The sequence below is a fragment of the Prionailurus viverrinus genome, chromosome C1, assembly GCF_022837055.1.
Source record: "Prionailurus viverrinus isolate Anna chromosome C1, UM_Priviv_1.0, whole genome shotgun sequence".
Taxonomy (NCBI): domain Eukaryota; kingdom Metazoa; phylum Chordata; class Mammalia; order Carnivora; family Felidae; genus Prionailurus; species Prionailurus viverrinus.
Genome location: NC_062568.1, coordinates 68,611,991 through 68,637,327, shown reverse-complemented (window position 1 = coordinate 68,637,327; position 25,337 = coordinate 68,611,991). Strand labels below are relative to the sequence as shown.

The window sequence follows — 25,337 nt, the reverse complement described above, 5'->3', positions numbered from 1 at the left end:
GGATGCACCACAATCTGTGTATCTGTCCTACATTTGATGGATTTGGGGGTTGTTTATAACTTTTGTCCATTATGAATAGGAGCTGTTAAAACATTCAGACGTAGATTTTTGTGCATACATGTGTTTTCATTTCTCTTGGGAAAATTCCTAGGAATTGGATTGTTAGTCACACAGTAAGTGTATGACTAATGTTACAAGATATTTTACAGGAAACTGCCATACAGACTTTCAAAGTGGCTTTTCCAATTGGCGTTTCCACCAGCTGTGTATGAGAGTTTCAGTTGCTCCGCATATTCATCAGGATGCTATATTTTCCTTTTCTTTCTTTTTTTCTTTTTTTTTTTTTGTTTGAGCCATTCTTATACATGTGTAATGTATTTCATTGTGGTGTTCATTTATATTTCCCTATGATTAATGATGTTGAACATCTTTTATGTGTTTATTTGTTGTCAATATCTCTACTTTGTGAAGTTTTTGTTTTAATCTTTTGCTCACTTTGTTAAATTGGGTTGTTCGTTTTCTTATTACTGAGTTGTTTCTTTATGTATTCTCAATGCCAGCACTTACCAGAAATGTGTTCTACACATATTTTATTTGCCCTTCAGTTTGTGGCTGGTCTTCATTTCCTTAACAATGTTTTCTGAAGAGCAGAGGTTTTGGATTTTGTGTTTTTTTGTTTTTGTTTTTGTTTTTGTTTTTTGAAGTGTAGAAGTCTCTAATTATACTGAAGAACAAAGAAATATTTCTAAGTAACTGCCATATGCTCAACTTTGATCAGCACTGGAGATACAATAAAGCTTAAATTTGGACTTTTTCTTGTTAACAAAATTGGCATCTATTGGCTCCTAGCCTACTTTTTCACTGTCTTATCATGAATAGTTTCACATCATTAAATATTATTTGAAAACATGACATGTAATGTGTACCTAGTATTCTCATGGCTATATCTTAACTATCCCACTGTATTTGGGAATGTTTATATTGATGCCAATCAATTCTAAAAAATAAAGAAAGAAACACATGATTGCCATCCTTGTGAAGAAGTCTCTGCACATCCCCAATTATCTTCTTAGTATGAATGTTCACAATGACAAAAGCTGGGGCGAAGGCATAGTGCTTTGTTTTCTAAGTGTCTCTTCAGAAAGACTATGGATGTCTCCAAACAAAAATCTTGACCTCCTTGTCGCACCAGAATGCAACCGAGAGCCTGTCACATTGTAGATGCACTGTATATACTCGATGGATGAATAGTTGGTGAGAAAAAGAATTCCACTGAACTTCATCCTCTCCCCTGCCTCTGGCAAAAGAAAATAGGAGTTCCTTTAGCTGTCTACCTTGCCTTCTGAGATAAAGGGAACAAGAAGAAAGCTTTCTTGTAAGAGAAAACTTGCCAAGGAGATGAAGGTTCCCAGAAAGCGAGGTGACAAGCCCTGTTGCTGCTCGGCAATGCCCTGAAGGGGCCCCGCCCCCAGCCCACATAAAGCCAGGGTGCAGTGGGGCAGCAGCTGGCGCTCAGCCTCCAGAGCACCGGACTGGCATTGACACTGGCACACGCTATGACAAATGAAGTGCAAGTCCTGCTCTCCCCGCTGAAAGGGGGGCATCCTCCTGCAGGTAGGCTACCCACCTGCCCTCCATCCTGCAGATGACCTCACTGGCCTCACTGCTGTCGCTGCTCCTCCTTCCACCAACCTTCGGCGGAGGCACCCCAACAGAGTGGAGGTTCTTAACATCCCCCTGTTGCTTTAACTTCATGCAACCTGCTTTCCCCCTATGTCTTTTTCAACCTTCTGGGCTTGTGTACAAACCACCTGGGGGTTTGTTAAGCCCCCGCTGAATTAAAAGCTAATGATCTAGGAAGGTATAAGGGACTCAGTGCTCGTGAAAAGGGACCTTCCCTTTCTGGCTGGAGATTAGCAGTGACACATCCACAGGAAGGTGATTGACTGCCATGGCAACCTTCCTCCCAAGAAGCTCCAACCCTAAGACTCAGTCACCCCAAGATGCCTGTACATCATCTGACTTTGTACCCAGGCAAACCAGTTTCCACAAAGAGGACGGCAACTTTATTTTTCTCTCTTTCTCTTCAGGCTTTGGGATTGGGCAGTGCTATCAATAATGTAGTTTACCTTGTTATCAAGCTAAGGAGCACTTTTTAATAAGGACCCAAGCTCTGGAGGGGGCTGACTAGAAAAGGTAGCAATCAACGTGTTTTGCAAAGTAGCCACAGTTTTCTCTCACTCTTTTTTTTTAACTTATGCTCTCTGAAATATGGAAATTAGTTTTATTGTACTTAACCATATGTTCATATAGATTGGCTGAGGTATGCAGGACTATTTTTAGCCAGCTTTATGTTCTTTCAAATGCCTTCCTTCTTTTTTCCTTAAGAAAGATCTCAAAATCTTGACCACTTTGTTCTTGCTTTTCTCCATTTACAAAATTTATTTATTTGTTGGTGTAATTCTTTGGCACCTCTAAGCCAAGGTTATTTCAGCCATCTTTGCTGCAGAGGATGCTGGCAGGTGTAACCTTCAGAAAGCTTCAAAAACTGACACAGAATTCAATGGCTTTCTGGTGGGTGGCCCACCTGAAAAGAGTCCGAATTTTACTACTAAATCTGAGCTTCAAGTTTTGGACACGGTGCCCTGGTTTCCTGTAGCAGACTCCTGACATTTTATATTTGTAATTGGATTTAGCAGTATTTAACATTATCTGTATTTAAAGTTAATGATGCTAACTAATGGTCAGGAACTATACATGCACATTATTAGAGGAGAAGCTCATTACAGAAAGACAAAAGAAAAAAGAACACATTCTCTTCCCGCCACTTCCACCCCAATCCTTCATAAAACGGATAAGCTAAAACCTGATTTGCTAAATTACATTTATGCACAAAGAACACAGAGATAAACTTAACCAAATGAAAGTTTGAATGAAACCACCAGGAACTTTCTGTCCCTCCACTAATGATTGCTAATTACTCTGTGTACATAGCACACCATGACTCCATCAAGCATGTCACAATGCCTCTGGCATGACAATTAATTATTATGAACTGTGACACTACAGATAAGAGGTTTGGGATAATTAGAATGGAGATGAAGGCAGACTTTGGCCTCCCCGCTGAGAGCGAGGGAACAAAGAAACCTCATCCTTCAGCTCGTCTTGCTACATATTTGAAGCCTGAATCAGTTTGCTATGGCGCAAAATTGTATTCATGGCACAAAAATAATTCATTGCCAAGACTCCACTAAAACAGCACCTGACTTTTATAAACAATATAGAGATCCCTGAGAGCAGGAATCAGATGTGATTTGGTGGGGAGGGGATGACATGGCCTTTGGAATCAGGCAGTCCCTAGGCTTAAACTCCGTTCCACATTTCTGACCTCAGTTTCCTCATCTTTAAAGCAGGGGCTAATAGGGGTGCCTGGGTGGCTCAGTCAGTTAAGCGCCTGACTCTTGATTTCGGCTCAGGTCGTGATCCATGATGTGGAATCAAGCCTCACATCTGGCTCTGCTCTGAGCATGGGGCCTGCTTGGGCTTCTCTCTCTCCCTCTCTCTCTTTGCCCCTCCCCTGCATACACCCTCACACTCTCTCGCTCGCTCACTCTCAAAATAGATAAACTTTTTTAAAAAGTTGAGATAGTATTTAAAAAAAAAAAAAAATGAAACGTCTGCAAAGTTAGCCAGCTGTAACTCTTTCCTGCCTACATGTGCAGTCTTAGCTGCTTTTCTTTCACGTATATGAATACAATATTTTGCATCTCTGTCAGCCCTGGTTATATATTGGTGCTGTGAAACAAGTCTACATTAAACATGACGTGGCCTAGCCGCTCGTCAGCGTAGCTTTGACTTCTCTGCTCTTCTGATTTGCCTTGCTCTCAGTTTTAGAAGAACCCCATTACACGAAGAGCCAAAAATGTGTGAGTGGAAAGTAAGATGAGGAAGCCAAGTAACTCGAAAGAGCAAAAATTCCTGCGTTTTTCTGCATCTCTTTCACTTTGTAATTTGGTTTAAGTCAAATGAATCGGAGCCATCAGAGGGGTCACCATGGAACCCCCAGAGAGAATCAGTTTTCTGGCTCATTAAAGAGAGAAGGAGGTTTGGGGACATGCTCAAGTGTGACTCTCATGCAGAAAATGAGGGGGACGCCATGGCTACATAAGGACGGGTATCATTTAAAATAAAACAAATACCAAAGGCTTAATTCTCAACTCCAGTCTGCTCAAGTCACCGTATGGGGGTTAGTCTGTGAGGCTCAAGGAGACGCTGTGTGATACCTGCTACCCCACATATTACGGGGCCAGGGGTTGGGAAGACCATAGGACCAGCTGGTCTCCTAGACATGCCAACAGCCCTGCAGACCAATGATGCACCCTCATCCTTGTTTCACAGAGGAGCAGACTGAAAGTCAGCAAGGTTGAGGGACTGGTCCAAAGCCACAGCTAATGGGGAGTGGGGCTGAGCTTTGAAAAGAAAGTGGGCCCCATGGCAAAGCTCTCCTGCTCTAAAGCCCTCTCTCATTACTTCACCACCTTCTCCTGACTCTCCTTTTGGGTCTTGATTGGCATCTTAAAATGGGCTGAAACATGGGGCCCTTGGGTGGCTCAGTCGATGAAGCGTCTGACTTCAGCTCAGGTCATGGTCTTGTGGTCCGTGAGTTCAAGCCCTGTGTCAGGCTCTGTGCTGACAGCTCAGAGACTGGAGCCTGCTTTGGATTCTGTGTCTCCCTCTCTCTCTGCCTCTCTGCCCTCATGCTCTGTCTCTGAAAAATGAATAAACATTTAAAAAATCTTGAAAAACATGGCCTGAAACATTGACTGTAAATGCAAAGTGAATGTTTTGCGAACATCTAACCTTTAGTTAAAATCTTCAAATATAAGTGCTAAGTCACAGGCAGAGTATGCACAAACCTTTGTGTTATTCAGCTTTCCCCCATTCATTTTCCACTGATTAGTGAAGGAAAAAAGTTTATTTTGCTGGAGGATGTATCTTTCTTTACCTTGACTACCCTCTACCAAAACCTGTTGTCTGGAAAATCTTAACTGAAAAGTTATTATATAGTATTAATACTACTCAGAGATAGGAGAGCAAAGGTTCATTTTCCCCACATAAATTTAGATTTTTCTGATGAAACTATCCAAAAGGGCATCTTTCTCTACATTTTTTTTTCAACGTTTATTTATTTTTGGGACAGAGAGAGACAGAGCATGAACGGGGGAGGGGCAGAGAGAGAGAGACAGAATCGGAAACAGGCTCCAGGCTCTGAGCCATCAGCCCAGAGCCTGACGCGGGGCTCGAACTCATGGACCGCGAGATCGTGACCTGGCTGAAGTCGGACGCTTAACCGACTGCGCCACCCAGGCGCCCCTCTTTTACATTTTTTAAATCTCTAGTTCATTTTGCTTATTGAAAGGACCTAAAGTCTTATATATTTGTACTGAAAAACCTGTTAAAATGTTTAATCAGTTCATATTTACCTTTCCCAATTGCAGTTGGTCCTTCTACAGAAATTCAAAAGGCAATATAGTCTCAAACATGGAATTGTGTAAATTATTACATCTTTAAGTAAACTAATTTAGATACAGTGGAACTTTGAAGCATTCTCATGAGCAGACCTATCTGGTATATTGAAAATGGGCAAGTACCTAATTGTGTTGGATTGTAAATACTTATTTGCAATGGTTTATCAACAGGCTGGGAGACCAGTGTGATCAGTATTCCCAGCAGAACTTTGAGGATGACCCTCCCACAAACTGGTTCCATCTGATTCAATCACCCCAAGTAGTGAGAGCCTTAATCGATATCTTAGTGTATCCATCTACAGTATGGGGATATTAACTTCCATGTCTTTCTACTGTACATGGCTGACCAAGTAAATTACCTGCCTACCAGAACAACTTTGGTACAAGAACTGTGCTCTGGAAATCCAAGGTGTCTGTGGTTTACTTATGCTTCCTAAATGACTGAGAGCATACAGCCATCACAGAGAGAATTCAAAGATTCCTGGATGAAAGTAAGAATCTTCTGGGAGGATTTTTAATTTCCCTTCAAATATCTTTGTTTTATTGTTCTTAAGGACATTCTTAAGAATGCATTCTTAAATTTCTTTTGACATTCTCTTAAGTGCCTTATATTCTTTCAAAGGGAGGAAAGTAATTTATTTATTTTGGAGTTAAGACTTTATAATAAAGATCATCTAGTTCAACTTCCAGCAAATTCTCCAAAATCCTCCTAAGATGTTCATGGCAAGTGGACTTTTTTTCTTTAACACATTGAGAGCCAAGGGACTTACTCTTGTCCTAGGCAACCTACTTCACTTGAATGACACAAACTAGCCAGGCTAGTAGCCAGGCTCTGCCTTTCAGGAATGTTCATCCTTTGGTCTTCATTCTCTCCTCTGGAACAACATGAAATAAATATGAGTAATAACAATTGTCAAGTGCCCACCATGAACCAGGTGCTTGTATCATCTCTATTCTCTAGAGCAACCTGAACAAATGGCATTATTGAAGGATGTAGAAACTGAGTCTTAGAGAGGTTTAAGTATCTTGCTCAAGGTTCCAGAGCTCAAGGTTCTAGAGCTATCTGATCCTACATAAAATTTCCTTACCAAGAAGCCATTCCTCTTCCACATGATAGTCCCTCAGATCTTTGAAGATGGCACCTAAGTTCCCTTGAGTCTATCTTCTTCAGAAGTGATCTTTCCAGACTCCCCAGTTCCCCCTCTGGTCTAGACTTCCCTAGATTGTCCAGCTCCTTGCAGATGAGTGGCACAGAACTCAAAATTCCAAATGGCTTCTCATTCTTAACTATTGCTTATTTTAACTGTTAACAAGTTGGCTTCTATAGTTGGTGATAATAGCCTGGTGGAAAAAAAATATGTAGAAACAATAGCATCAGGGAAAACACAAAGAATATTAATAAGAAAATAATTACAGCCCTCCATATTTCAAAAGCACTTGTCACTGGGGCACCTGGGTGGCTCAGTCAGTTAAGTGTCCAACTTCGGCTCAGGTCATGATCTCACAGCTCATAGGTTCGAGCCCCACATCGGGCTCTGTGCTGACAGCTCGGAGCCTGGAACCTGCTTTGGATTCTGTGTCTCCCTCTCTCTCTGCCCCTCTCCTGCTCATGCTCTGTCTGTCTCTCAAAAATAAATGAATGTTAAAAAAAAATTTTTTTTTAAAAGATACCTCACTTGTCACAAGGAGAATAGAATATACAATGGGAGAGGTACTGAAGGCCCAAACTCTAGACCTCCTGTTTGACTCCTCTCAGTAGGAGAGACAACAGTGCTGTGTATGCCATCACCCCTCACACAGAGGTGCACGCCTCCTTAGTCTTCCCAGAAAAGCCATCCCTTCATTTATTTCACATTTACATTCCCTGGCTGTTCAGAAGATATTTTCACATCATTTGATTTCTGTTGCTGATTACTCTCTATGCCTTTTTCTCACGTAATGTTTGTGTGTGTGTGTGTGTGTGTGTGTGAATTTAAAGCAGATCATGTGTAAAAATAGCATTTTTTTCTAGACTGCATCTAATATTACAAAATTCTAACAAGAGGCTTTTATAATCAATGAAAAAACAACTTGGTGATTCAAAATGACCAAGTGGAGTTTATTCCATGAATGCAAGAATGGTTTGATAGTAAGGTATCCATTAATATATCTTATATTAATATCTGTTAATATAATTAACCACATTAAGGACAAAAACCATGGGTCATATCCATGAATGCTAAAAAGATATTTGTAATTTTTAAGCCCAATGAAATAGAGTATTTCCTTAATATGAAAAAATATATAAATATATATACATATATATCTGTGTGTATGTGTGTGTGTGTGTGTGTCTACCTAAGTGGAAAAACATGAAAAGCAATCTCTTAAAAATTAGGATAACAAAGATGTCAACTACCATGACTAACATTGTTTGACAGGAATTAATATTATAATTCTTTGCAAGTTATATAATTTTTTTACCCGAAAAACCTAAGGGAATACACCAAAAAAAAAAACCTATTATAAATAATAAGAATTCAATAAGATCTAGGTATAAAATCAATGATATAAGAACAACAATCTGTCAGAGTTATCATTGAAGAATCAACCCCATTTACAATAGCAACAGCAACAAGAAAGATAAAATGCTTAGGAGTTAAACTTAATAAATGTGTGAAATTTATGCGAACCAGTTCCTTTTTTTTTTTTAATGTTTTTATTTGTTTTTGCGACAGAGAGACAGCATGAGCAGGGGAGGGTCAGAGAGAGAGGGAGACACAGAAACAGAAGCAGGCTCCAGGCTCTGAGCTGTCAGCACAGAGCCCGATGCAGGGCTCAAACCCACAGACTGTGAGATCATGACCTGAGCCAAAGTCGGATGCTCAACCGACTGAGCCACCCAGGCGCCCCTTATGTGAACCAGTTCCTGAGCGACCCAAAAGAATATATAAACAATGGAAAAGCATACCATGTTCCTAAATAGAGAGCCACTAGGAATATAAAGATACGAACTTTCCCTTTAAAAAAATCTATAAATTTAAAGTGAGACCATTAAAAAAAAAAATACCAGCAGGACTGTTAAGGAAAGAATTGACAAACTGATTTTAAGGTTCATATGGAGGGGCACCTGGGTGGCTCAGTCGGTTGAGCATCCGAACTTGGCTCAGGTCATGATCTCACAGTACGTGGGTTTGGGCCCTACATTGGGCTCTGTGCTGATAGCTCAGAGCTTGGAGCCTGCTTTGGATCCTGTGTCTCCTTCTCTCTCTGCCCGTCGCCACTCTGCTCTGTCTCTCTCAAAAATGAATAAACGTTAAAAAAATTTTTTTAATAAAGTTCATATGGAAAACTAAATCAGAATAGCTAGTAAAATTCTGCAGAGGAAACAGCAAAAAAGTATTAACTCTATCAGACATTAAAATGTAATGCTACCATCACTGTGTGTCAACTATTCTTTAATAAATAAATATATATTGCTACCATCATTAAACTAGAGTTGGAACTGCAGTAAAGAGATTAATAGAACAGAGTAGAAGTCAAATAGAAAAAAATGGACAAAAATTTGAGCAGTTCATGAAAAGGAAATACAAATGGCTTGTAACACGCAGAAGCAAGCTCAACCTTTAATAAAATAGAAGAAATGCAAATTAAAATAAGATATCTTTTTCTCTGACTTCTTCGTTGACAAAACCAAACATTTCCAGCTCCCATTGTTGCCGGAGGTAGGGGAAAGGAGCATTGTCATCAGAGCTCCTGAGATTGTAAACAGGTACAACCTCTGGAAGGGCAATTTGGCAAGATGTAACAAAATTCCAAATGCACATAGAACAAGATCACTTGTAGGAATTTATCCCACGGGTATACTTGCACTTGCGCAAAATTATGCATATAAAGCAATATTTGTTGCAGCATGATTTGTGACATCAATGAATTAGAAACATCCAAAATGTCCAACATTTGGGAGTTGGTTAAGTAAACACAGAATGTTCATATAATGAAATTTTAAAGTAGATGTTAAAAAGAACAACACATCTACATAGATAGGGAATTTTCTCCAAAATTTATCATTGAATGAAAAATATAAACTAACAAGATGCAGAACAATGTGTATCTTATGCTGCCATTTAAAAAATAGTAATATGATGAATGGATAAAGAAATTGTGGTTTATGTACACAATGGAATACTACGTGGCAATGAGAAAGAATGACATATGGCCTTTTGTAGCAACGTGGTTGGAACTAGAGAGTGTGATGCTAAGTGAAATAAGCCATACAGAGAAAGACAGATACCATATGTTTTCATTCTTATGTGGATCCTGAGAAACTTAACAGAAGATCATGGGGGAGGGGAAGGAGAAAAAAAAAAAAAGGTTAGACAAGGAGGGAGCCAAAACATAAGAGACTCTTAAAAACTGAGAACAAACTGAGGGTTGATAGGGGGTGGGAGGGAGGGGAGGGTGGGTGATGGGTATTGATGAGCACTGGGTGTTGTATGGAAACCAATTTGACAAATAAATTTCATATTTAAAAAAAAAAAAGTAATATGATGGGGTGCCTGAGTGGCTCAGTCGGTTAAGTGTCCGACTTCATCTCGGGTCATGATCTTGTGCTTCGAGCCTTGCATCCGGCTCTGTGATGACAGCTCGGAGCCTGGAGCCTGCTTCTGATTCTTTGTCTCTGTCTCTCTCTGCCCCTCCCTGGCTCACACTCTGTGTCTCTCTCTCCTTCAAAAATAAATAAACATTAAAAAAACTTTTAATTAAAATTTTTTTTTTAATTAGTAATACAATGGGGCACCTAGGTGGCTCAGCTGGTTGAGTGTCTGACTCTCAGATTCAGCTCAGGTTGTGATCTCAAGGTTTGTAGGTCCAGCCCTAGGTCAGGCTCTGTGCTGGCAGCATGGGGCCTTTTGGGATTTTCTCTCTCTCTCTCTCTCTCTCTCTGCCCCTTCCCTGCTCTCTCTCCCTCTCTCTCTCTCACACACACAAAATAAGTAAACATTAAAAGAAAATAATTAAAAATTAAAAACATTAAAAATCGTGATATGTAGAATATCTGGATAAACACATTGGAAACATGTAACATTAGCAGTACCTAGGGAGATGAACTGGGAGCTGGAAATAATGGTAGGAGGGAGACTGCAGACCTCTTCGTGCTTTTTGAATTGTGTGCCTTATGCGTGTTTTACAAAATCAGCAAAATATATAATAATTTTTAAAGAACAAGGGTAAAGTCAAATTCACAAGTGCATTGAGAAATAGAATGGGTTTCCCTTATTTTTCACTTTATTGGAACTAGTTTTAGAAATTGCCGATTTGGCGTTTCCATAAAGAGAATTAACAAGTTCAAACAAATCAATGTCCATTTAGCTTTTTCTCATTTGAGTTTGTCAGATTTGAGATGTGCACATTTCCTGGGAACAGAAAGAAGTATTTGCTTTGACTTGCAATCTGAAATGGGTTGTTCCTTTTCAAAAGTTGATTTCATCTGACATTGTTAAACACTTGAATTGCTGTTAGGTCATCTGTAGCCTAATTAACACTAATTGATCTCCTGAATGGCAGGATTATTAATGTAGTTTAATTACTCATTAGAACCTCTGAGTTTGGCCAACATCAGAGGTTTGGGGTCCTGGATGGAAAGTGGGTATCCAGTGGGATCAGAGGCATTTCTCTTGAATTAAATGCCTGTTACCACTGCATGCCCTGACTTTTGGCTCATCTCTCAGAATCTGGCTTTTGAACGCTCTAGTTGGGAAAAAAAAAAAATGCAAGCCTTGCACAAACTTTAATCTTGTGGGAAAACAAGAGGGTCACATTGTAATTGTCTGTTGCTATCATAAAGAATGTAATTGGTTTGATAACAAGAAAAAATGTTTTTCAGTGAAACACCTAAGGGAGTATGTTGTTATTCTCCTCCCCAAACCAAAAGTGTAAACCTCTCTTGTTTTTTTTAGCCTCAGTTCCTGCTCTCTGCACATCAAAAAGCAGACCTCAGCCCTTCTCCCCTTCCCCACCTTGTTTGCATGACACAATATTTTTTCTTCAATTCAGGGTAACGTTTTATTGTGTTATTTTAAATTTTTTTTTCAACGTTTATTTATTTTTGGGACAGAGAGAGACAGAGCATGAACGGGGGAGGGGCAGAGAGAGAGGGAGACACAGAATCGGAAACAGGCTCCAAGCTCTGAGCCATCAGCCCAGAGCCCGACGCGGGGCTCGAACTCACGGACCGCGAGATCGTGACCTGGCTGAAGTCGGACGCTTAACCGACTGCGCCACCCAGGCGCCCCTTATTGTGTTATTTTAGATAAAAGCTTAGATCTTCAGAAACTAAGTTCTAAAATTTTTTTTCAAGTCTAAATTCATACCTTGAATAACAAAGCAAGACTACTCTTTCTATTCTAACCATGACTCTGTGTTGATGCTTATTTTGTATAGTAAAAGCCGGAGGAATGCGAATTTCCAAAAAACAAGAAATTGGCGTCTTGGACAGACACACCAAAAAAACGGGATTAGAGAAAACAAGGTAGGGATTGCCTGATTTCTTCTCTTTCATCACTTCAAGGAGTTTTGAGTGACTCTGCTTCCAGAAGTCACAGGCCTCCCTGCATTTTAGGACAAACCAACTCTTCCTAGACCTTTGCTGAACAGGGTTAAAGGCAGCCAGCCCAGGAGGGGTGGTGTTGGGGGATAAAGATGAAAGGCACATTCAGGTAAAAGGTGACTACCTTCTAGAAGATTCTGGACCCCCTCACCCTCCTCCTTCTCTCTGCAGCCAGCCCAGCTGCCTTGTCCTTATACTTAAAAAGCACAATCCTGACTTCATCTAAACCTGACTCATGTTCCTTTAGCCTATTTTCACATTAGCCTTTAAAATAGTGTCCCTAGGCTGGCCCTAGTTTCATAATATGCTTTCTGCTGTAGCAAATCTTCTGAATTAAAAATAAATGGGGTGGGTTTCTTTTTTCTTTTTTTTCTTTTTTTTTTTTTTTTTTGGTTTTGTTTTAAATCCATCACTCAATTATTTAGAAAATAATGGCCACTATATTTGGCATGGCCAGAAGGTATATAGATACTGAGGTTAGTTTCTCCCTGCTCATTCCCCTGTAACCTTGACAGAAGGCACAATTCCCAGAGCTAAGCAGAGAGCTGTGGGCTGGTCAGGCTCGCAAATGGCCTAACCACTGTGTACTGTGGTTAAAGAAAATGTGTTCCAAAAGAAAGAGACCTGTAAAACTGGCTCCTCCAAGTAGGTAATGAGGGCACTTCAGGGACAATTTCAAGATGGTTTCCATAGATGACTCAATAAGTGATTCAAAAAGAAATCAATTGGAGGGCATTCAAGATGTATCCTAAAGAATTATAATGGTAGTAGTCCCAGAAAGAGAATGCAGAGGGAAATAGACTGTGTAATTTCTGTGGCTGCTTCATGTAAAATTATCTTTAATTCACTTTATTTTTTTAAGAGAGAATGAGTGGGGGAGGGGCAGAGGAAGAGAGAGACTCTCAGGCAGGCCCCACACCCAGCGCAGAGCCTGACTTGGGGCTCAGTATCACAACCGTGAGATCGTGACCTGAGCCAAAATCAAGAGTTGAATGTTTGACCTACTGAGCCTCCCCGGTGCCCATCTTTAAATCACTTTTGAAGTTTTCTTCCCAATTTCTGGGAAAGAATTTTTTTGAGGATTTGTGCCACTTTAAAATGAAAGGCTGGGGCGCCTGGGTGGCGCAGTCGGTTAAGCGTCCGACTTCAGCCAGGTCACGATCTCGCGGTCCGGGAGTTCGAGCCCCGAGTCAGGCTCTGGGCTGATGGCTCGGAGCCTGGAGCCTGTTTCCGATTCTGTGTCTCCCTCTCTCTCTGACCCTCCCCCGTTCATGCTCTGTCTCGCTCTGTCCCAAAAATAAATAAAAAACGTTGAAAAAAAAAAAAATGAAAGGCTCATTTGCCCCATTACCAGTATGTTTTGTTTCTTCTGCTATCAGAAAATAACTATCACATAATGAAAGCCAATGCTATAAATCCTCAACAGTGGGGGTCACATTTTATTCATCTCTGGACCCAACATCTAGGACAGTTCTTAGAATAGAGAAATCACTTGAAATTGAAAGCTGGCTTTATTCTGTAACTAAAACCTGATTCAGGCATAAGCCCTGTTTATTGTGACCTGGTTAACATGCCTGGGCCAGGGGCTCAGGAACAACTAAAAGGTCATGGCTTAGGGTCACCTGGGTGGCTCAGGTGGTTGAGCAACCAATTCGGATTTCAGCTCAGGTTGTGATCTTACTGTCATGAGATCGAGCCCAGTGTCAGGCTCCGCACTGGGCATGGGACCTACTTGAGATTCTCCCTCTCCCTTTCCCTCTGCCCTTCCCCTGCTCACACTGTCTCTATCTCTCTCAGAAAAAATAAAATCAAATCAAAGTGTTTGCTTAGATATATCATCCAGTTGGCAGCCAGTGGACAAGTCATTTATTTCCCTACACTTCAGAAAATGGGGACTTAATTGTGTCGTCAGCTGAATGATGTGGGAAGAGTTGACTAGAGAGTAATAAAGTGGAGATTGGAACCCTCTTAAAAAACTCAATTGTTGCCTAAGAGTCATTAAAAGATGAGAATGGGACCACTTCAAAACATAAACAGCAAGAGGTAGCTCACTCTCTCTTGCCCTATTCACCAGCAACAGATATAGGTATGTGAGGCCTGATATGTGTAGGATTTGGGAGCCATTTTAAAGAAAAATAGTAAAACATTATAGCTATGAATGGCTAGGAACCCTCCTGAGGGAGAAGGAGCCTGTTCAGGGGGAGGCCTGAAGCTGAAGCTTCATTAGCTCCACCCTAAATTCACCTCTGCTGTTGTCATCGCTTTGTGAGTGTATGCATGAGATACGAGGGCCTCATTTTCATGGACAGACATCCCTCCTTACGTCTTGGAGAATGGCTTTTGCAAAATGTATCATAGAAAATAAATTTCTGAGCATCATCGATCTATGTCCATTTCCTAATAACTTCTAACCAACACAAAACATCCAGAAAAAAAAAAATGCCAAGTACAGTTTCCATCAAGAAATTGTACTGCAGGCTGAGCCCTAACTGATGCTCTCCTACAAAATAAATTGGCCTGAGAAAAAGAAGCTGGACACAAAGGAGTATTTGCTGTGTGATTCATTGTATAAAGTACAGAAACACTCAGAACTAATCTACAGGGCTACAAGTCAGGGAAACAGTTATCCTCAGGGGCAGCTGGTTTAACTAGTTGTGAATATTCACCAGGCTATATACTTCAATGGAAAGATAAAACAAAAATACACTAGTAAAAGGGCACCTGGGTGGTTCAGTCAGTTAAGCAGCCGACGTCAGCTCAGGCCATGATCTCATAGTCCGTTAGTTCGAGCCCCGTGTCAGGCTCTGTGCTGACAGCTCAGAGCCTGGAGCCTGCTTCGGATTCTGGGTCTCCCTCTCTTTCTGCCCCCGCTCTCAAAAATAAATAAACATTAAAAAAAATTAAATACACTAGTAAGAATAATTTGACCTACAAAGATTTTTGTAGCACATGGGCACACAGAAGCAGAATTTTTTGCCTTCTAGATATTACCAAGCAAGTGTAAAGACTTAAAGGCCAAGTAGATAGCCCCTTGTATAAATCATTTAGCCTCCTTAGTAAGAAAGTTTTCCCATCCTATATGAAATTTTGTCTCATCTTTACAGCGCCATTGCAAATATTGCCAAACTGCAGGCAATGGATACCCTGAACGACACACTGGAGAAGGTGAGCCACGGGTGAGGCCCCTCACAGGATGCGCCCAGTCAGTATTTATCCAACACACCAGTCTGCATGGGTGAACGAGCACTGACCACTGAGCCTCTACCCAGCTCAGAGATCTGATGTCCTATGAGAGAATCTGCTCTCGGTCCAAGGAACACGAAGAGGTTTTGGTGAGAAAAGTTGTTTCTCCCAAATTCCTAATGTCTATTTAATAAACCTTTTCAAAGATAAGATAGAAAATGAGGCAAGCATCATGATGCCAAATTGGCACAGTTTTACCCTGCCATGTTTTTGTAAAAAAGCAGCTTATGTAATAGAAATTCAGAAGTTTTTGATCTTTCTCCCCTCCATAAGGAAATATTTGATTTCAAGTGAAGGTGGGTGGTGGAGGGTTGCATGGCTAAGGGCTGGAGGAAGATTAGGCACTGGGTTTATCCAGTATAATTTTTTTTATGAAGGTGGTTGGCCATTGCCATTTTTGTTTCTATGTTTTGTATTTCTTCTAAGTACCTCCAGAAACTCAGAAAACTCTTACCAGATCGACAGGGGTTTGGTTTGGATTTACTAGTTTGTTTTTACATTTTGTGGGTGAATGAAGTGAGGGTCCTTATTCTACTTCCAGAGGGCAGATACTTGCATTTAAGTCTGTGAATAACCACTCTTTCTGCTGCTTTCACATTAATTGAAGGGACAGGATTGCATAATTTATAGAAGGAAGACTATTGCCGTCAAAATCAGGGATCTGGAAAAGACTGGAGCATAAACTGAGCAGCTAGGCCTCTAGGGCCCCCATTTGGTAGTGACTTCTCCACTACCAAGGTCGATTTGACCTTGACCAAATTACTTACCCTGTGCCTTAGAGAAGTCATTCGTAAAATGGAGGCAAGGAAGAGTATATACTTCACAGGGCTGTTGTGTGAAACAGAGGAGTTTCTACATATGAAGTTCTTAGAACAGTGCCTGGCACCTAGTAATCTGTTTGCACTCTGTTCTGGTTAGTAGCACTGATTTTATGACAGCAAAATAAAAAGGTGTGTGTATGAAGTCCATGGGGTGTAATAAGGCAGATGGTACATGGCAAGATCTTTTTTTTTTTTTCTTTTGTAATCTTTACGCCCAACATGCAGCTCAAACTCACGATCAAGAGTCACAGGCTGTACCAACTGAGCCAACCTGGTGCCCCAGGACAAGGCACGATCTTGATTATAGGCTACAGCTACAAAGCCTCTAAGGTGGGGGGCTTGGTTCTCCTACAAATTGACGCGAGGTGAGGTCATAAGCAACTCTTTGCCTTCCTAGCTTTAGAAGAAGGACAGGGATGGATGGTGCCCTGCCAGGGCAACACAACCTGCCTACTTCTGCGTCTCACATTCTCTTGCACCTGCCCACTATCCGCCTCTTCCTGAGGGGCCAGAGCATGTCCACACTTGTAAGTGGAACTGGATGGAATGGACACATTCCCCTAGAATATATGTTAACCCCAAATAAAATGTTTAAAGAGAGTGGTCAATAGAGGTTGATGATGCTATGCTAGGTTGATGATGCTATACTGTATTAGGTAACAGTGCCAGAGTCTATATTGCTTTTTATAGACATATATGCTTATGTCTATTACATACAAGAGTTCTTTTCCTTTCCGTTAAAAATATGACTTCCTTATTTCACAGATTAAAAGAAAAATCAAGGGGCGCCTGGGTGGCTCAGTCAGTTAAGCATCTGACTCTTGGTTTCGGCTCAGGTCATGATCTCATGGTTTCGTGGGTTTGAGCCTGACATCGGGCTCTGCACTGACAGGGCAGAGCCTGCTTGGGATTCTCTCTCTCCCTCCCTCTCTGCCCCTCCCCCACTTGCAAGGTTTCTGTCTCTCTCAAAATAAATAAATAAAAGGTAAACAAAAAAGAAAACAAAAGAAAAATCAACAGGAGTAATAAGTTGTATTCGTAAATCATAAGAAAACATTGAGCTGATGTGCTGTTTTAACAGCAACTATACCTATTTAAAAAAAAAACGCCTTTAATACTTAGTTCAATGTTTACTGTCATAGGACTGTGGCTAAGACTGCACAGGTTACTGGGTAGAACAGGTCTGACACAAGACATCAAATGGGTCTCCTGCTGCCTCTGTCACTCACTAGCTATGTGTCCTTGGGAGATTTCTTCCCTTTTCTGTGCCTCAGTTTCCCCATCTGTAAATGGGAATATGGTTCATAGTATGCGCTTCCTTGAGATCCTGTGAGAAGAAAATGAAGTTATATGCAAAGTACAGCAGAGCCAGATGCAATTAGCCCTCATAAGTGTTAGCTCCTATCCCTAAGAAGGTATCCTACAGGACATCACTCAGAATCCCAGGCAAAGGATAAGAGGCCAGCAACAAAATCAAGTCCCAAGATCCCTGTGTATGACTATCTTGAATATGGTAGTTAGAGGGACCCATGTGTTTTCTTACCACGAAGAAAAATCCTCCCTGAATCCATAGTTCAGCCTGAAGCATGATAAGATTTTATAAGAAAGGTCAACTTGGAGTGGAAAGACCAATGCCTTTTAGAAAACTAGATCTGCTGAGATCAGTGGTTGTCAGGAGCTGGGGATGAGAGGAGCAGTTGACCACAAAGGGACAGGAGGGAATTTGGGGGGTTGAGGGTTCTGTCTCTTGATTTTGGTCACAGACTATACATACTTATGGAAAGTCATGGAACTGTACACTAAAAGGGTATATTTTACTGTAGATAAGTTATACCTTAATTTTTTAATGAAAAATGCATAAGCCCTATAGCCTCATATAAAAATTAGGATATATAAAAGATGTAGTGATGTAAGTACAGGTATCTGCTGATGGATTTTCACATGCATTATGATTCCCCTCATAATATGTATTGTCATGAAGACCCAACAATACACAATTAGCCAGAAGAAATACACTAGCAGAAATGAGGGTCATATCTTCTGCATTTTAGTAACATTCATTCATGCACTCAACTAGAAGTATGTCTAGTTTCAAGAACCCATGTTAATTCTCATACCAATGCAAGAATTTAAAAGTCTAAGACAGAAAGAGGGCAGTCCTATTCATAGGATCTCATCAACCACTGAAACATGGTAAGAAATTTCTATCCATATGTTATTTATCTCTGGATGACCCACTTTAAAATCAACCTAGGGTTTGAGATTTGGGAGATTGAAAAACAATCCCCCAAAGCTTGGAATTGTATGAATCTAAGTGGCAAGCAGCCTAAAATTTTCCTCTTCCACTATTTCCAACTCCTCCCTGCACACAGACTTCTCTCCCACTACTTTTTTCCTTCCCTCCCTACCTCTCCAGTCAGCCCTTCCTGCCTCTTCCAGCCCTACATGATGAGAGAATTCATATTGCCTGGTGACAGGTCATACAACATGATATTCCTGCAGAAAAGGGGTTTTGCTTTTTTTTGTTTTGTTTTTTTGTTTTTTTTTTATTTTTTTTAATATATGAAATTTATTGTCAAATTGGTTTCCATACAACACCCAGTGATCATCCCAAAAGATGCCCTCCTCAATGCCAATCACCTACACTTCCCTCCCTCCCACCCCCCCCTCCCCCATCAACCCTCAGTTCTCAGTTTTCAAGAGTCTCTTATGCTTTGGCTCTCTCCCACTATAACCTCTTTTTTTTTTCCTTCCCCTCCCCCATGGGTTTCTGTCAAGTTTTTCAGGATCCACATAGGAGTGAAAACATATGGTATCTGTCTTTCTCTGTATGGCTTATTTCACTTAGCATCACACTCTCCAGTTCCATCCATGTTTCTACAAAAGGCCATATTTCATTCTTTCGCATTGCCACGTAGTACTCCATTGTGTATATAAACCACAGCTTCTTTATCCATTCATCAGTTGATGGACATTGAGGCTCTTTCCATAATTTGGCTATTGTTGAGAGTGCTGCTATAAACATTGGGGTACAAGTGCCCCTATGCATCAGCACTCCTGTATCCCTTGGGTAAATTCCTAGCAGTGCTACTGCTGGGTCATAGGGTAGGTCGATTTTTAGTTTTTTGAGGAACCTCCACACTTTTCCAGAGTAGCTGCACCAGTTTGCATTCCCACCAACAGTGCAAGAGGGTTCCCGTTTCTCCACATCCTCACCAGCATCTATAGTCTCCTGATTTGTTCATTTTAGCCACTCTGACTGGCATGAGGTGGTATCTGAGTGTGGTTTTGATTCGTGAAAAGGGGTTTTGTAACCCCAAAAGCTCTCTAAACTAAAAATCTGGGAGAACCGGTCTCAGACCAAGTTCCATCAACTCCTTAAAGGCTGTTTGAACTTTTAGAAGTCATGTAGCTCCTCTGAGATTTATGGTTGCTCATTTAATCTTTTTTTTTTTTTTTTTTTAAGGCAAGGAACGAGAGAGAATGATACTGCCAAATATAATTCTTTAGACAGTTATGGAAGTTAAATTTGGCAATAGTTGTGAAGCTTCTCTGGACATGAAAGTATCCAGTTAAAGCATGAGTAACAAGGTTGGGTTATGGTGTGGAGGGGGATGGAATGTTGAAACCTAGTTAAAGTTGGAGCCACTTTTCAAGTTGCCAGATGTGTCACCATTGCCAAAGTTAGTGAGATGTATGTGAAATGGGATCCTGGGGGAGTGGAAACTATCAAAGGCATCTGCAAATCTAAAAAGGTTTCTCCTGTTCTGTAGATTAACATCGCTGTAGGAGTATCCTTGAATTTCATTGACTGGAGCTGAATGTTTTGTTTTAAGCATTTTGCTTAACGGGGTGTGGAAATCAAAGTGCCAACATTCAAGTTGGAAGTTAACACCCTGGAAAGATGAATGGAAGAGCTCCAGTCTGCTAACACTACCTAACTTCAGACTCTAAAACAAAACGTGCCGCTGATTTTCTTGCATCTAGAATTTCTCTCCTAGCTCCAGTCATGAAGATTTTTATCATACTTCTTTTGTGTTTTCTCTGAAACTAAAACTATAGGTTCTGAGGTCACAACTACCCAAGATGAAGGTAAATTCTCAATGGGGTAGTTTCTATTGATCTGCTTTTCAAGTTCAGTGTGTTGTCCCTTCTATGATGGAGTCACAGCAAGGCAGAATCCTTTTACATATACTGGCCTTAAATTCTTTCTCTTCTGGGGCTACCCTGGATTCTCTTATCCTAATAAATCTGGCAAGAAACACCTTTCTCTTTAGAAACCCTATCTTTTTTAAAAAACTAAGATGAAAATTCCAAAGCTTCCCCAAAGTTCAGATGCCAGCCTGAAAGACAGCTGGTTGTAGGTTGTACTCTGGAAAGATATTCCTACTTATTTCTAGTTCCAGTTTGAAAATAAAATCTTCCTATTGTATCCTTGATACAAAATTTACAGGAAAAAAATTAGGGCGTTTGGAACTTGACCATTTTACTTACAGTCTGATCAGTTCTGATGGAAGACTCTTTATAGACTCTCCACTGACAACCCCCAAGTCCTTCTACATTAAGGTGTTCCTGTTCCTGATTGAGGGAGTGGGGCGTAGGAGAGAACTTGATTCTCTTGTTGTATATTCAAGAGTTGCTATACAGTCTTGCTACTCCCCCAAACCTGTACATCTGTAATTTAATAATTATGGGCAACTTCCCTAAGCCTATGGTCTTTGCCAGAATCATTTCCACTTCCTTCTCAATCCTGTCAATTTTTTCCCCCTGAACTTTCCCAGATCAGTTCCCAGATGGCCAACAGGCCCCAGGGACAGTCTCCCATTCATTCTGATCTGCAACAAGCCCCTCCTAAAAAGCAATTGAGCGGAACTTTTAGGATCTATCTCCGTTAAATGCCTTAGTTAAAATGTAACCCCTAACCCTTGTGCATTACTGGTGGAAACGTTAAATGTTACAGCCACCATAAAAAAACAATATGGCAGTTCCTCAAAAAAATTAAACATAGAATTATCACATGATCCAGCAATTCCACTTGTGGGATGTACCCCAAATAATTAAAAGCAGGGATTTGAATAGATATATAAACACCAGTGTTTATAGCAGAGTTATTCATGATAGTTAAAAGGTGGAAGCAACCCAAATGTCTATTATCCTATGGGCCTATCCAAATGAAAAGATAAACAAATTGTGGTACATACACAGTCAGTGGGCTATTATTCAGTCTTAAAAAGGAAAGGGATTCTGACACATATCACAACAGGAGTAACCCTTGAAGACATTATGCTAAATGAAATAAGCCAGACACAAAAGGGCAAATATACTGCCTGAGTCCACTTCTCTGCGACACCTGAAGTAGTCAGAATTCATAGAGACGGAAGGTAGAATGGTGGTTGCTGGAGGCTGGCAGTGGGGAGGAGGGAGTGAGGAGTTATTGTCTAAAGGATACAGAGCTTCAGTTTGATGTGATGAAGAAGTTCTGAAGATGAATGGTAGGGATGGTTGCACAACCATGCAAATGTATCTGATGCCACTGAAGTGTACACTTAAAAATGGCTGAAATAGGGGTGCCTGGGTGGCTCAGTCGGTTAAGTGGCCGACTTCGGCTCAGGTCATGATCTCGCGGTCCGTGAGTTCGAGCCCCGCGTCGGGCTCTGTGCTGACGGCTCAGAGCCTGGAGCCTGTTTTGGATTCTGTGTCTCCCCCTCTCTGACCCTCCCCTGTTCATGCTCTGTCTCTCTCTGTCTCAAAAATAAATAACGTTAAAAAAAATTAAGGAAAAAAAAAGGCTGAAATAGTAAATTTTGTTCTGCGTAGTTTACCACAATTTTTTAAGTGATGAGAAAAAAAAATGCAACCTCTAAAGTATGGAGATAAGCCTGAAGATGATCAGGTAACAAGTTAGTGCCGCCAGTCCCCTCCTGTCCCACCCCCACAGGGGTCACTCTCATGCCTGCAGAGCAACAGTCAACTCTGGGGCTTCATCTCCTCAGTCTCGACTTGCCATCTTGCCCTGTCTCACCTTGGTTACTTGCCCACATTTCTGTTAGGTAAGAATTAACTTGTTTCCTTTCTCACCCCTTCACCTTATGTTTAAGTACCTTGCCAAATTGTTGTCCTACCTGTAATCTCTTGAATGTGGTTGATCTGTTTTAGTCAACACTAAACACACCCAGTACTTCCAGTAGTTATCTGGAAGAAAACTACTAACGTTGGTGGCCTCTTAAGTTTCCTTTTGGTTCTAATGTTGAAAGAAAAACAAAACAAAACACTCTGCCCTGACCACACTATAAAATGCCTGTCGTGTGGCCCAATGATAATTGATCTGACAAAAAAAAAAAAAAGTCACTGGCTCTTTTTTTGGATTCTAAAGCAACATTTATGACCAATATCTCAATTATGTGTCTTCCTTCCTGCTGGAATGCCAGCAGAGACCATCCTTGGGTTTAATTATTATATTACTTCTGTCTGCTCATTGTAAAAGGAAAATTTTAGAAAAATACTGATAGGCAAAGTAAAGCAAATGACTGGGAATTGCCCTATAATTCCTCAAAGATAACCATTGTTAACACATCAGTGTATACTTTTCCAGCCTGTTTAATTTTTTAAGACCAAGAAGAAAGGACTTTCTGGAGTCAAGTTTCACAAGAAGGGGAACTCTGTGTGCCCAGAGCTCAGGGATATTTGAGAGGAGATATAAGGCACATATGTTTTCCCTGGCTTAGAAGAGCCCAAACAAACTATAAACAATGTGATGCCTGGGGTCATGTGCAGTTTATCTCCCCCTTTATTTAACTTGAGTGTCAGGGCAAGGGCATCTAAATTCTACAGTGATAAGTTAAATTCCTCATGAGCTGAGGCATCCCTTCCTTGCTGGCTAAGGCAAGTGTCCTTATTAGGTATTTTTCTATTTTATCCATCAGCTTAGACACCAAGAACTGGAATGGACCCAAAAGGTCACTGGGTCAAAATTCTCTTCCTGAGAAAACTATGTCTGAATTGCTCACCGCATTGGGCATCTTTTCCATCTTAAGCTGTCCTTAGTGTAAATTCCCTAAGATCTCTTGGTTCCATGTGAAATTCCTCTTATTGTCAAAAGTGTCTGTGTCCCCTGAAAGCCACGTAAGCCCTTTTCCTCATAGATGTCTTCCGTGGGATGACTAATGAGAACTTTTGTTACCTGAAGCTGGTAATCACTCTTCAGCTTTCCATTTACCAGGCTGTAGAGATTGGACCATGTGAAATAGCCAATACTGGACCATTTTTACCTACAAATACAGCCATTTCACATGCTTCAACGTACTAACTGACCCTAACTCTTCCTAACTTCTTTCAGAGGCTCCTTATTTCTGCTCTTTTGACAATGGAGGTGTTCCTCCCCTACAGGACCTTCCCCAGTGTCCCCATAGCCTCCTTGGAAAATAGTGATCCATATATACATACTAGTGCCAGAATCCTTGCTAATCTTGTAGGAACAATGAGATGTGATCAACCCTTTCTACCTGTACAGATGTCACTTCAAAACATACATATAAATGCACATGTATCTTCTATATGTTATCTTGTATATACTATTATTTATAATTTTCAAAATCAGGAGCCAGCTAATGAGAGAAAACCCAGGTGAACATATACACATATGAGCCCAGAGCTGGAGGTGGTTTAGGAAAAGAGATACTAAAGAAGTAACCAAAAACTGTGAGGTTCCCCTGACCAAACCGTATTGTTCTCTGCTACTCATACTTCATGACCAAAAAAGGTCCAATACGCTTATTTTTTCTTTCTTTCTCACCTCTAGCTCAGCCATAAATTTCCAGCAGCAGTGCATATGGCACATCAAAAACCCAGACCTGCTCTGGAGAAGGTCACTCCACTGAAAAGGATCCACATTATTCAGCAGCCTCGGAAATGTTAAGCTGGGACGTAAAACACAGCCGTCTGGCCAACTGCCTCAAACATCCGACAGCTTAGCAAAAGGACCAAAACTTTCCATAGGTCTAGTGCACTTGCTTGGTAAATAAAACAGCTTTTGTATCTTCTCTTTTTACTTTAGATAATAAAGCATCCAAAGTTATAAATCCAGTGCCTTCCTGGGCCTCCTTTTGATGCAGGTCAGGAGCCCACTGAAGTTTACACATGTAATTCTGTTGAATGAGTGGAGAATCCAGAATACTTGACTATTCCACTCCACCTCTCAGGATAAGTCTTTCTCTCCTTGATGCTGACCCTGAGCTGTTCCACCCACAGTGAGTTCTTCCTAAAGGACAAATTAGTACAAAGGCTGTATAAAGGCCAAACTCTATGCAAACATGAGGAGTGAGTCTTCTCCATATGTTTATCTTAAGATCCTCAAGTTTTCCTTTGAGGTAAAATGTCATTTCCAGTTCCCCGCATAAATACTTAGTTTGTTTTGAAGGCTTGGTGAGGGAAAATGAAAATTTTAGATTTGTTACAAACATACTCTCCTCTGCAAAGCAATCAAGGGTGGAAGGTAGAATTAGAGTTTCCATTGGAGATTTGCTCAGGGTTGCCCACAAAGTTCATCTGTAGAACCTAGGGGGTCACAACGCTACAGGGCATTGTGGTTGGGGTATAGATGTTGATTTTAATTGGAGGTAGGAGTAGGAGAGAAAGTATTGTCATAGCTAACCCTGCTCTAGCTCTCCTACCCTCCACAGCTCTCTCTCTCTCTCCCCCTCTCTCTCCCTCTCTCCCCCACTCCATATACTCACGTGTGAATAGCCAAGGCTGTCTTCAGGTGATAGTAGGGACCACCAGGTTCTTTTTTCACAAAGGTTATCTGTCAGGGGCGCCTGGGTGGCTCAGTCGGTTGAGCATCCGACTTCAGCTCAGGTCACGATCTCGCGGTCCATGAGTTCGAGCCCCGCATCGGGCTCTGGGCTGATGGCTCAGAGCCTGGAGCCTGCTTCTGATTCTGTGTCTCCCTCTCTCTCTGTCCCTCCCCCGTTCATGCTCTGTCTCTCTCTGTCTCAAAAATAAATAAAAACGTTAAAAAAATTTTTATTTTAAAAGGTTATCTGTCACAGTTCTATTCTGCACCTCTAATTAATAATATTATCTGGGGCACCTGGGTGGCTCAGTCAGTTAGGCATCGGACTTTGGCTCAGGTCATGATCTCACCGTACATGAATTCGA

General features: G+C 41.0%; 1 protein-coding gene across 1 annotated transcript; it reads left to right on the top strand.

Annotated features, from left to right (window-relative positions):
* Positions 1–1,503: 1,503 nt before the first annotated feature.
* DAPL1 (death associated protein like 1) lies at positions 1,504–25,079 on the top strand. The gene is made up of 4 exons (XM_047872335.1): positions 1,504–1,614; positions 11,952–12,039; positions 15,222–15,282; positions 23,980–25,079. Exons 1-4 carry the CDS (start codon positions 1,557–1,559, stop codon positions 24,094–24,096), a joined length of 324 nt encoding a protein of 107 aa, XP_047728291.1. The 5' UTR covers positions 1,504–1,556; the 3' UTR covers positions 24,097–25,079.
* Positions 25,080–25,337: the final 258 nt, after the last annotated feature.

What these genes read in the sequence shown, in the direction of transcription:
- DAPL1 (XM_047872335.1), top strand. Translation starts at nt 1,557, where the DNA reads ATGACAAATGAAGTGCAAGTCCTGCTCTCCCCGCTGAAAGGGGGGCAT. An exon ending in AGGGGGGCATCCTCCTGCAG is followed by an intron (nt 1,615 to 11,951) that starts GTAGGCTACCCA and finishes TATTTTGTATAG; the next exon opens with TAAAAGCCGGAGGAATGCGA. An exon ending in TGAACGACACACTGGAGAAG is followed by an intron (nt 15,283 to 23,979) that starts GTGAGCCACGGG and finishes TCTCACCTCTAG; the next exon opens with CTCAGCCATAAATTTCCAGC.